Source organism: Schistocerca serialis, chromosome 10, assembly GCF_023864345.2.
Source record: "Schistocerca serialis cubense isolate TAMUIC-IGC-003099 chromosome 10, iqSchSeri2.2, whole genome shotgun sequence".
In the NCBI taxonomy this organism is placed as follows: domain Eukaryota; kingdom Metazoa; phylum Arthropoda; class Insecta; order Orthoptera; family Acrididae; genus Schistocerca; species Schistocerca serialis.
The window spans coordinates 213043307-213056873 of record NC_064647.1 but is presented as its reverse complement, the minus strand read 5'-3'; the positions used below and the strand labels follow the sequence as shown (position 1 = coordinate 213056873).

Here is a 13567-nt window from a genome sequence, read left to right as displayed (position 1 = left end):
ACAATAAAGGATCCTTCTTTCTATGTATTTGCAATACATTACATTTGTCTATGGTAAGTGTCAATTGCCATTCCCTGCACCAAGTTTCTATCCGCTGCAGATCTTGCTGCATTTCTCTGCAATTTTCTAATGCTGCAACTTCTCTGTATACTACAGCATCATCCGCGAAAAGCCGCATGGAACTTCCGACACTATCTACTTTTATATATATATTAAGTAATAGAACCCAGTATGTTGTCCTCGACGGCGAGTGTTCATCGGAGGCCCCAGGGAAGTGTGATAGGACTTGCAATTTTCGCTGTACATAAATGACATGTCAGACAGCATGGGCAGCAATCTGCTGTTGTTCGTTGACAATGTTGTGGCGTAGAGGAAGGTGTCAAAGATAAGTGACTGTAGGCTGATATAAGACGACCTAGACAAAACTTGTGGTTGATGTGATGACTGGCAGCTAGCTCTAAGTGTAGGAAAATGTAAATTAATGCGGATGAGTAGGAAAAATAGACTCGTAATGTTCGGGTACAGCATTAGTAGTGTCCAGCTTGACACAATCACGCCGTTTAAATATCTGGGCGTAACGTAGCGAACCGATATGAAATGGAACTAGCATGTGAGAACTATGGTAGGGAAGGTGAATGGTCGACTTCGGTTTATTGGCAGAATTTTGAGAAGGTGTGGTTCATATTTAAAGGACACCGTATAGATGATGCTAATCTTGGGTACTGTTCGAGTGTTTGGGATCCACACTAGGTCGGCTTGGAAGAAGACATCGAAGCAAATCAGAGGCAAGCTGCTAGATTTGTTACCGGTAGGTTCGATCAGCACGCAAGTATTAAGGACATGCTTCGAGAGCTCAAGAGGGAATCCCTCGAGGGAGAAACTTAAGAGAACCGGCATTTGAAGATGACTGTAGAACGATTCTACTGCCGCCAACATAGATTTCGCATAGGGAACTCAAAGATAAGATACGGGAAATTAGGACTCATACAGAGGTATATGCAAGGTACGACAGTAAAGTAATGAGACTGATTTTCGTTGCAAGATGTGGCAACGCTGCAGGATTGCGTAGGCGCAATATCTTTGACCTTGGTCTATGAGCTGCTTCTAGTCCAAGCGGCACATCGATGCAACTGCTCAGTCGTGAGTTGTGCTGTAGTGAGTTAACACGTTTTTGTGTCTCTCGTCACGGAAATGGAACAGCATAATATTGCGCAGCGGTATGCCATTTCTTTTTCTGTTAATTGGGTGAAAACGCGACGACAACTTACGGTAAACTTCAGAAGGCTTTTGGAGAGGCATAAAATGTTAAGTGAAGGCAGAACGAATGTTGAAGATTAAGACCGCAGTGGACGACCATCAACCTCATGGAGGGATATCAACTTGGGCAGGGTGCGTAAACTCGTACGATCTGATCGAAGATTATCAGTGAAAAATGATTGCAGAAGAACTGAACATCAATCGAGACACGGTTCGTCTAATAATACCTGAAGATCTTGGTATGAGGAAGATTTGTGCAAAAATGGTCCCCAAAAATCTCACACCACAACAGCGAGACAGAAAAATGGGGCAGCCGATCTGTTAGAGCAAAAGGAAATCAATCCAGAATTTTTGAACGGTTTTATCACTGATGATGAAAGTTGGTTTTTTAGTTACAATCCAGAGACAAAACACCAAAGTTCGCAATGGTGCTCAAAGGGATCTCCCAGACCAAAAAAAGGTCGGATGTCAAACTCAAAACTGAAATGCATGCTTGTGTGCTTCTTTGATTCCAAGAGAATTGTTCATATAGAGTGGGTGCCTCCTGGACAAACAGTTAACCAATATTACTACAAAGAAATTTTAAAAAGGCTTCGTGTGGTGTGCGTACTGTAAGACCTTTGGTACACACACCATCAAATTATTTGACTTGTCGCTCTACCGAAGTAGGCGAGTGTCAGCAATATGTCTCGTGGTCTTATCGTGGCGTGTTTATCTTCTGCCGTTAGGTCAGACGATAGAAATGCCACTTGCACGCTCAGAGTAGCAAATTGACGGTGACCAACTTTAAACAGAACTTGATTAATTTTCACACACATTTATTAAAATAATAACAATCATAAACCTTACTTAACTTGATTCTGGATGCTATTTACAATTGACATTCTGAAGTTCCTTTGGTTTTCCTACGTTAATCTTATTCTCACATATCTCTAATACTTGACAAAATGTCTATACATTTATCTTCATGGCTATGTACAGGAATATGGTAATCTTATTAGGCGCAGACTGAAACTTGGCTATAGGCTGGGACAGACTAATGCAGACTGACTAATCGGAGGTCTGTACACTCGTTATAATACCTCGCGCGTTCAGGTATCACTGCGCGAGTGTGATCCGCTAGGAGAAAAGGTTCTACGTCAGCAGCAATCTCATTGGCTGCGTTACATATTAATACGCGGATCAGCAGAAGCAGAATTTGGTCCGTCTCTAAGACAGCGCCATCTCGTAGTGCGGAGACGGACGAGCGCTGCGCCGGCGCTGTTGTGCTTAGCGGGAAAGTTGTGTACATGCTGACTACGTGGAACTATGTACACAACACTTCGTAAAAGAGTTCTTAACGTCCGTGCCAACATTGCTGACAATTGGATTTTGCATCACGATAATGCACCATCCCATACTGCTCTGTCAGTACAGCAATTTTTAACCTCAAAAAAATTTTCAGTGCTACTACAGCGACCTTATTCACCAAATATCGCTCCATGCGACTTTTTTCTATGTGCAAGAGTGAAAACGGCGGTCAAGGGTCACCATTTTCAAACAACACAAGATGTCCAAAAAGCTGTGACGAGGATCTTGGAGGATATTACAAAAGATGAGTTCCAGAAATGTTACCATCAATGGCAGACACGCTGAAAAAAGTGTGTGCAATCAGAAAGGAAATACTTTGAAGGAGACAACACTGAACTTGACTAAAACGGTAAGCAGCATTTTTTTTTCACGTCAGTCTCATTACTTTATTGTCTCACCTCGTAGATAGTCGTTTCTCCCTCGCTCTTCTGCGAGTGGAATGGGAAAGGAAGCGACTAGTTGTGGTACACAGTACCCACCAACACGCACCTTACTGTGGCTTGCGGAATATGTATGTAGACGTACATGTACCTATTTGGTAAAAGATCATGCTCTGCATCTGAGTCACGCTGTGTTGCATACACGCTGCAGCAACGCTCTTAAACGCAGACTTTTTTTATTGCCCCTTATACAAACTCCTGGTGTAAGCTATTCGTTATAATGATTCACACTCGTAAAATATGCATCATAGTGTCACACTGGGAAAGAGACCAAACAGTTCAGAAATTTTTGTATTTCTAGGAACGAAGCGAGCTAGCCATAATAAATTACACTCCTGGAAATGGAAAAAAGAACACATTGACACCGGTGTGTCAGACCCACCATACTTGCTCCGGACACTGCGAGAGGGCTGTACAAGCAATGATCACACGCACGGCACAGCGGACACACCAGGAACCGCGGTGTTGGCCGTCGAATGGCGCTAGCTGCGCAGCATTTGTGCACCGCCCCGTCAGTGTCAGCCAGTTTGCCGTGGCATACGGAGCTCCATCGCAGTCTTTAACACTGGTAGCATGCCGCGACAGCGTGGACGTGAACCGTATGTGCAGTTGACGGACTTTGAGCGAGGGCGTATAGTGGGCATGCGGGAGGCCGGGTGGACGTACCGCCGAATTGCTCAACACGTGGGGCGTGAGGTCTCCACAGTACATCGATGTTGTCGCCAGTGGTCGGCGGAAGGTGCACGTGCCCGTCGATCTGGGACCGGACCGCAGCGACGCACGGATGCACGCCAAGACCGTAGGATCCTACGCAGTGCCGTAGGGGACCGCACCGCCACTTCCCAGCAAATTAGGGACACTGTTGCTCCTGGGGTATCGGCGAGGACCATTCGCAACCGTCTCCATGAAGCTGGGCTACGGTCCCGCACACCGTTAGGCCGTCTTCCGCTCACGCCCCAACATCGTGCAGCCCGCCTCCAGTGGTGTCGCAACAGGCGTGAATGGAGGGACGAATGGAGACGTGTCGTCTTCAGCGATGAGAGTCGCTTCTGCCTTGGTGCCAATGATGGTCGTATGCGTGTTTGGCGCCGTGCAGGTGAGCGCCATAATCAGGACTGCATACGACCGAGGCACACAGGGCCAACACCCGGCATCATGGTGTGGGGAGCGATCTCCTACACTGGCCGTACACCACTGGTGATCGTCGAGGGGACACTGAATAGTGCACGGTACATCCAAACCGTCATCGAACCCATCGTTCTACCATTCCTAGACCGGCAAGGGAACTTGCTGTTCCAACATGACAATGCACGTCTGCATGTATCCCGTGCCACCCAACGTGCTCTAGAAGGTGTACGTCAATTACCCTGGCCAGCAAGATCTCCGGATCTGTCCCCCATTGAGCATGTTTGGGACTGGATGAAGCGTCGTCTCACGCGGTCTGCACGTCCAGCACGAACGCTGGTCCAACTGAGGCGCCAGGTGGAAATGGCATGGCAAGCCGTTCCACAGGACTACATCCAGCATCTCTACGATCGTCTCCATGGGAGAATAGCAGACTGCATTGCTGCGAAAGGTGGATATACACTGTACTAGTGCCGACATTGTGCATGCTCTGTTGCCTGTGCCTATGTGCCTGTGGTTCTGTCAGTGTGATCATGTGATATATCTGACCCCAGGAATGTGTCAATAAAGTTTCCCCTTCCTGGGACAATGAATTCACGGTGTTCTTATTTCAATTTCCAGGAGTGTATATTATAAATATTTACAACGTGTCAGTCCTTAAACCGAAGGCAGATTTTCAAAAAGTTCTATGCCTCAATATTGCACTCCTTTCGCTGCCAAAGTTAGATTTACTAGAAGGAGTACAAATTATTTATCCTGTTTGCGTTGTTCCTGCACAGAAGCGGCAGCGTACTTGCGCCCACACACATCATAGCTGTCATTCAGAGAAACGGTAATACTAGATCGATAACAATGAGGGCAATAAGAAAGCTTCTAAGCATGTGCAGTACAATCAGTGTGGCCAGTCACGTCTCATAACTATTTGTCCATTAATTCCTGAACGTGCTTCAAGCTTTTGACTCAAATGTGACCATCATCGCTTTGTTACAGAGCAGCTCCCGAGCCAGAAAACCTACCACTGTTGCAGAGGTGGTAGTTTTGAACGACTGTTGCTGTGGACTGTCCCTCGAGACGGGCGCCACCATCGCAGGTGTCTTGTTTTTGGTGAGTGCGTTAGAAAATAAACCATGATAGCGATTAGAGTACGCTTGCATTGAGGAGTTCACCTCGGTGCAGTAGCGATCGCGTTTCCAATTTCACCTGATAATTGTGAGATTTAAAACTTTCCCGGCGTACATATTGTTCCACAAAATTTCGGGCGACCTACTCAGACTTAAGTTATTGCAGCTGCAAAGTTATGACTTGTTGGTCAGTTTTGACGTAGTTTCACTTTTTACAAATGTACCTCTTGTGGACTCACTACACCTCATTGGCGATAGGTTTGCAGCTGACATTACAGCGTTGTTTGAGCACACCCTCTCCTCTACATATTTTTCATTTAACGAGTTTTATGAGCAATCAGACGGCGTCGCCATGGGGAGTCCTTTGTCTCCGCTGGTGGCCAATCGTTTTATGGAAGATTCTGACGAGCGAGCGCTCACCTCAGCCACTTTTAAACCAACAGTATTTTGGCGATATGTTGATGATACTTTTATAATTTGGCCTCATGGTTTGCATCGTCTGCGAGAGTTCCTACAACATCTGAACTCCATACGTGAAAACATGAAATTTACTATTGAGTTGGAGAAGGAGGGTTGCCTGCCGTTCTTAGGCGTATTGGTGCGACGTAAGAGAGATGGCACACTTGGTCATTCGGTATATAGAAAGCCCACTCACACAGACCTTTACTTGCAAGCCGCTAGTTGCCACCATCCGGCACAAACGATGGGTGTTTTGAAGACATTCATTCACCGAGCCCACGTCATCTCTGACACTGATAGTTTGCATACCGAACTGGAGCACCTGCAGACCGTATTTCTGAAGAATGGGTATTCGTCCCAGCAAGTGGAGAGAGCCCTGCAGACCTGTAAACGACGGATCAAAAAAGAGGAAAAGGCCTTTAAAACGGCTGCCTATTTACCATATATTGGTAATATTTCAGCGCAAATAGGCAGATTACTAAGAAAATATAAAGTGAAAGCAATTTTTATCCCTCCTGCAAAAATTTCGTCGGTGTTGTGATCTGTCAAAGACGACCTAGAGCTGCGCAAGGCAAGGTGTTTACAGGATTCCGTGTGAATGCGGCAAATCTTACGTCGGGCAAACGACGCGTACTGTGCAGGATCGCATTGTAGAACGTCAGCGGCATACTCGCCTTCTTCAGCCTTGTAATTCTGCCATCGCCGAACACTGTATATCCACTGGTCATGCCATGAATTCCAATTAGACAAAACCTGTGGCCCATATGCATAACTTTTGGAGTTCTATTATTGATGAATCCGTGGAAATACGGCTGTCTGACAATGAGTCTCTTATTAATCGTGACGGCGGTTACCAATTGAATTCGGCATGGAATCCAGTCGTCGAAAAACTTCGTGCCCTCCGTAGCCGGCGTAGTTCTGTGATGGAACCTCGGAAGACAATCGAATTGATATCGATGCAGCGAGTTTCCACCACGGAGGGCGTGCGGTGCAGCAGAATCTAACGCGCTTAAATAGCGCACGCGCAACGGCAGGTGAATCCACCACGCATGTGCCAGAGGGGCCTTAAATACCAGAGCTCTGGGAGTTTTCGCCCAGGCGATCATTGCAGGTAAAACCACCCCTTCCTTCCGTCTCCTCGACTTCTATCTCACCATTTATGGCTGTCCTATCGCCCTCACCCCCCACCCTTAAGTACCTTGGCGTCACCCTTGACCGTCGCCTCTCCTGGACCCCCCATCTCCGGACTATCCAAGCCAAGGCACACTCCCGACTCCATCTCCTCAAGCTCCTTTCTGGCCGCACATCGGGTCTGGACCCCTCCACCATCCTCCAAACATACAAATCCCTCATCCTCCCTATCCTCTGCTACGCCCACTCTGCCTGGATCTCCGCTCCCCCTACCTTTTACAAATCCCTTCAGATCCTAGAACGCCATGCTCTTGGCCTCGCCTATCGCATCCATCTCCCCTCCCCTACGCGGATCCTGTACGACCTTATTCCGTTCCCCCACCTCCTCCTTTTCCTCAAATGGATACGGATCCTCTACACCTCCCGTAAACTGAATCGTCCTCACCTGCTTGTCTCTCCCATCCTCTCCCGACCCCGACTGCTGTCGCATCTGTATTTCCACGTCCCACCTGCTCTCCATCTCTCCACTCTCCATGCCCTCTCCCAAGATGGCTTCCGCCAGCTCCCCCTCCCTGATGATGCCCTCCCCCCTCCATCTACCCCTCCTACCAACTTTGATACTCCCTCCCTCTTCCTGTGTTTCTTTCCTATGGGCACCCTCTCTCCCTTCTCTCCCCCTTGCCTCCCTCCTCCCTTTCTCCCCATTCCTCCCCCGGGCTTCCCCTACCCCCATACCTTCATTCCTCCTACCATGTCCTCTGCCGTTGGCATCTTTGCTCTCCCCTCTCCGTCCCTCACCCCCTTCTTCCCCTCTTGGCAGGTCCCCGGACTCGCACACGTTAAGTGGACATTCGCGCGCTGGAGATCATCACCATCGGTTTCTCGTATGTGTGCCATCGTGTTTGTGGTTTAGTGTCGCGCTCCTTCGTTCAGCTGTACTGTCTAAGTCGTCAGTGTTTGTGCCCAGTGCCGACAGTTTTTAGTGTTTTTTTCGTCGAGTGTGAACGGCTTCGTGTTACTTGTTTCTGTGTCTACTGTTTTTTGCCCCCCCCCCCCACTTTGTTCTGTATCTTCTGTGTCTCCGTTGTATTTTCTTTGTAAAACTTGTGACTGGAAAGCAGCGTAGTATGCTGCTGCCAGCCCACCTTACTGTAAGGAGTCAAATAACAATAAAGAAAAAAAAAAGGGTTTTCGCCACTGTCACCTGAAGATGGCAAGAAGACTCTGCGCCAAAATATTGTGGGAAGAAGTTGCAAACATCCGGCAGTTCGCCCGAAGTATTGTGGAACACAACCTTATAATTGTTTTGAATCCGTCAGCCTTTCCACTTGTTCGACGCTCTTCCATCTTTTCCTATCTTCTGCTACCCATTTCATTGCCACATAATTACTACACCCAATACAGTTTACAATGTACCTTTGATATTCTACCATTTCTATGGTTTCAGTTGAGTACTACACTAAGATGACAAGCCATGGGATACCTCCTAGTGTCGTGTCGGACCTCCTTTTGCCCGGCGTAGTGTTGCAACTCGAAACAAGTCGTTGGAAGTTCCGTGCAGAATTATTGAGCTGTACTGCCTCTATAGCCGTCCATAACTCCGAAAGTGTTGCCAGTGCCGCGTGCTGTGCACGAACTGACCGCTCGATTATGCCTTGTAAATTTTCAATGGAATTCGTGTCGGACGATATGGCAGGCCGTATCACTCTCTCGAACTGTCCAGAATGCTGTTCAGACCAACTGTGAACAACTGTGGCACGGTGACGGGCTCGTTGTCATCCATAAAAATTCCATCTCTGTTTGGGAACATGAAGATCATGAATGGCTACAGATGTTGTCCAAGTAGTCAAATATAACCATTTTCAGTCAATGATCGGTTCATTTGGACCAGAAGGTACAGTCCATTCCATGTGAACACAGCCCACACAATTATGGATCCACCACCAGTTTGCACAGCACCTTGTTAACAACTTGGGTCCATGGATTGGTGCCTGCACCACACTCGATCCCTACCATCAGTTCTTAAGAGCTGAATCGGGACTCATCTGATCAGGCCACTGTTTTCCAGTCGTTCTAGGGTCCAATCGATACGGTCACCAGCCCAGGAGAGGCGCTGCAGGCGATGTCATGCTGTTAGCAAAGACACTCGCGTCGGTCGTCTGCTACCATACCCCATTAACGCCAAATTTCTCCGCACTGTCCTAAAAGGTACGTCCGACGTGCGTCCCACATTGCTTTCGGCGGTTATTTCACGCAGTGTTGCTTGTCTATTAGCATTGACAACCCTATGCAAACGCCGCTGCTCTCGGTCGTTAAGTGAAGGCTATGGGCCACTACATTGTCTGTGGTGAATGGTAATGCCTGAAATTTGGTATTCTCGACACACTCTAGACACAGTGGAGCTCGGGGTATTGAATTTCCTAAATACTGCTATGCCCCATGCATATACACTACTGGCCATTAAAATTTCTACACCACGAAGATGACGAGCTACAGACGCGAAATTTAACCGACAAGAAGAAGATGCTGTGATATGCAAGTGATTAGCTTTTCAGAGTGTTCACACAAGGTTGGAGCCGGTGGCCACACCTACAACGTGCTAACATGAGGAAAGTTTCCAACCGATTTCTCATACACAAACAGCAGGTGACCGGCGTTGCCTGGTGAAACGTTGTTGTGATGCCGCGTGTAAGGAGGAGAAATGCGTACCATCACGTTTCCGACTTTGATAAAGGTCGGATTGTAGCCTATCGCGATTGCGGTTTATTGTATCGCGACATTGCAGCTCGCGTGGGTCGAGATCCAATGAATGTTAGCGGAATATGGAATCGGTGGGTTCAGGAGGGTAATACGGAATGCCGTGCTGGAGCCCAACGGCCTCGTGTCACTAGCAGTCCAGATGACAGGCATCTTATCCGCATGGCTGTAACGGATCGTGCAGCCACGTCTCGATCCCTGAGTCAACAGATGAGACGTTTGGAAGACAACAATCATCTTCACGAATAGTTCGACGACGTTTGCAGCAGCATGGACTATCAGCTTGGAGACCATGACTGCGGTTACCCTTGACTCTGCATCACAGACAGGAGCGCCTGCGATGGTGTACTCTACGACGAACCTGGGTGCAAGAATGGCAAAGCGTCATTTTTTCGGATGAATCCAGGTTCTGTTTACAGCATCATGATGGTCGCATCCGGGTTTGTCGAGATCGCGGTGAACGCACTTTGGAAGCGTGTATTCGTCATCGCCATGCTGGCGTATCACCTGACGTGATGGTATGGATGCTATTGGTTACACGTGTCGGTCATCTCTTGTTCACACTTACGGCACTTTGAACAGTGGACGTTACATTTCAGATATGTTACGACCTGTGGCTCTACCCTTCGTTCGATCCCTGCGAAACCCTACATTTCAGTACGATAATGCACCACCACATGTTGCAGGTCCTTTCTGGATAGAGAAAATTTTTGACTGCTGCACTGGCCAGCACATTCTCCAGATCTCTTGCCAATTGAAAACGTCTGCTCAGTGGTGGCCGAGCAACTGGCTCGTCACATTACGTCAGTCACTATCCTTGATGAACTGTGGTATTGCGTTGAAGCTGCATGGGCAGCTGTACCTGTACACGTCATCCAAGCTGTGTCTGACTCAGTGCCCAGGCATGTCAAAGGCGTTATTACGGCCAGAGGTGGTGTTCTGAGTACTGATTTCTCAGGGTCTATGCACCCAAATTGCGTGAAAATGTAATCACATATATTTGTCCAGTGAATACCCGTTTATCATCTGCATTTCTTCTTGGTGTAGCAATTTTAATGGTCAGTAATGTAGCTCCAACTACCGCTCTTCCTTCAGAGTCTGGTAATTCCTGTCGTGCGGCCATAATCACGTCGGAAACTTTTTCGCATGAATTACGTGGGTACAAATGACAGCTCCGACAAAGCACTGACCTTTTATATCTTGTATACGACGTTCTACCGCCATTCGCATAAATACACATCACTATCCCATGACTCTTGTCACCTCAGTGTATACGAGGGGCGTTTGAAAAGTCCGTGCAAAGTCCGAGAGATGGCACCACCGGCGCCTATCGAGGTCATGTTTAGTTAGTACCATCTTTGGAAAGAACGCACACCAAGTTTCAGCCACATTGGTCTATTTCTTTGTGTTTGACATTCGTGTGAATCAGAAAGTCGAGTGATTGTCAAAAAATGGACGAAAAAGAGTTTCGTGTGATGATTAAACATTATTTTATCAAAGGCAAAACGCCTCAGGAGACTAAATAAAGCCTGATAAACATTACAGTGACTCTGCACCTTCGATTATAACTGTTTATAAGTGGTTTCAAAATTTTCGGAGTGGCCATATGAGCACAAGTGATGCTGAACGTTCTGGACGCACTGTGGAGATTACGACTCCAGAAATCATTGATGAAATCCATGATATGGTGATGGATGACAGAAGAGTTAAGGTGCATGAGATTGCTAGTGCTGTGGGCATCTCGAATGAAAGGGTACATAATATTTTGCATAAACATTTGGACATGAGAAAGCTATTCGCAAGATGGGTTCCGCGATTGCTCACGCTTGACAAAAACGGAATCGTGTGAAGTGTTGGACAGCACCGCCTCCTTCCCGTCACCCAGTGTGGCTTTCGGCCATCCTTCTCTTCCGACGATCTTCTCCTTCACCCTTCACCTCACTCATCTCCTTTCCGAACAGCTTAATTCCCGTCGCTCCGCAATCTTCCTCTCCCTTGACCTCGGGCCGGCCGAAGTGGCCGTGCGGTTAAAGGCGCTGCAGTCTGGAACCGCAAGACCGCTACGGTCGCAGGTTCGAATCCTGCCTCGGGCATGGATGTTTGTGATGTCCTTAGGTTAGTTAGGTTTAACTAGTTCTAAGTTCTAGGGGACTAATGACCTCAGCAGTTGAGTCCCATAGTGCTCAGAGCCATTTGAACCTTGACCTCGAACGCGCTTATGACCGCGTCTGGCATTCCCGTCTCCTCTTCAAGCTCCAAACCTTTGCCCTTCCCATTAACTACGTCCGTCTGATCGGTTCCTTTCTCTCCCGCCGTCCTTCCTATGTCACCATCCATAACACATATTCCTACACCTTTTTCCCCTCCGCCGGTGTGCCCCAAGGCTCCGTCCTCTCCCCCCTTCTGTACCTTTTGTACACGGCGGACATGCCGCCGCCGTCGCCCCCCATCCACCTCCTCCAGTTTGCCGATGACACCGCCTTCCTCGCCCTTGCCCCCACCCTGCAACGCTCCCAACGCCTTCTCCAATCCCATCTTGACCGATTCACCGCTTGGTGTAACCAGTGGTTGCTCAAGGTCAATCCTTCGAAAACCCAGGCGATCGTCATAGGCAAAACCACCCCTTCCTTCCGCCTCCTTGATTTCTATCTCACCGTCTATGGCTGTCCCATCGCCCTCACTCCCACCCTTAAGTACCTTGGCGTCACCCTCGACCGTCGCCTCTCCTGGACTCCCCATCTCCATACAATCCAAGCCAAGGCACGTTCCCGCCTCCGTCGCCTCAAGCTCCTTTCCGGCCGTACGTGGGGTCTGGACCCTTACACAATCCTCCACACCTATAAATCCCTCATCCGCCCTATCCTTTGTTATGCCCATCCAGCCTGGATCTCCGCCCCCCCTACCTTTTATAAATCCCTCCAAATCCTTGAACGCCATGCTCTCCGCCTCGCCTATCGCATCCGTCTCCCCTCCCCCACGCGGATCCTGTATGATCTCATCCCCTTCCCCCACCTCCTCCTTTTCCTTGAAAGGATACGGATCCTGTACACCTCCCGTAAACTCGATCCTCCTCACCCGCTCGTCTCCCCAATCCTCGCCCATCCCCACCTGCTGCCGCGCCTGTATTCCCACGTCCCGCCCGGTCTCCATCTCTCCACCCTCCTTACTCTCTCCCAAGGTGGCTTCCACCAGCTCCCCCTCCCTGATGATGTCCTCGTCCCCTCCATCTACCCCTCTTATCAACTTTGATCCTCCCCCCACCTCCTGTGTCCTCTCCTTTAGGCACCCTCCCTCCCTCCCTTCCCTTCCCTCCTCTTTCCTTTCCCCCCTCCCTCCTCCCCTCTCCCCCGGGCTTCCCCTCCCCCTTCCTCCCTCCCCCTCTCTCCTTTGCCCATGGCATCTCTGCTCCCCCCTCTCCCATTCCCCTTCCCATTCCTCCTCCTCCACCTCCTCTCTTGGCAGGTCCCCGGACTCGTACACGCTCAGTGAACATTCGCGCGCCGGAGATCATCACCGTCAGTGTTTCGTGTGTGTGCCTTCGTTTGTGTGTAGTGTTGTTCGCCGTCACGCCCCCACAGTTCACGTGCCGTCGCCATCATCCATGTTCTGTGCATCTTGTCGCCCAGTGTGAGTGATGTTTCTCGTCCAGCGTGAACGGCTCCATGTTTTTTCGATTTTTAGTGTCTACATTTTTTTGCCCACCGTTTTTACTGTCTACTCTGTACCACCTTTATGTACTACTTGTTGTAACACTCAAGGCTGAAGAGTGGCGTATTGTGCTGCTGCCAGCCCGCCTTTGTATAAGGTGTTAAAAACACAATAAAGAAAAAAAAAAAGTGTTGGAGGGATGGTTTGCAACTGTTCACGAAGAATCCGCAGGACTTTAAGTCACTGTGGGTGAAACATGGATACATTACTATACTCCTA

At 48.6% G+C, this 13567-nt stretch overlaps 1 protein-coding gene across 3 annotated transcripts in view; it reads left to right on the top strand.

Annotated features, from left to right (window-relative positions):
* LOC126424921 (uncharacterized) overlaps nucleotides 1-13567 on the top strand; it is a 302725-nt gene that overhangs the window by 83762 nt on the left and 205396 nt on the right. For all 3 annotated transcript variants that reach the window (XR_007576231.1, XM_050087763.1, XM_050087762.1), the window contains exon 4: nucleotides 5163-5276. Coding sequence is in view for 2 of the 3 variants with exons in the window: in XM_050087763.1 (XP_049943720.1) it covers nucleotides 5163-5276 (114 nt within the window). In the remaining variant the exon portion in view is untranslated. The remainder of the gene's footprint in view (nucleotides 1-5162; nucleotides 5277-13567) is intronic.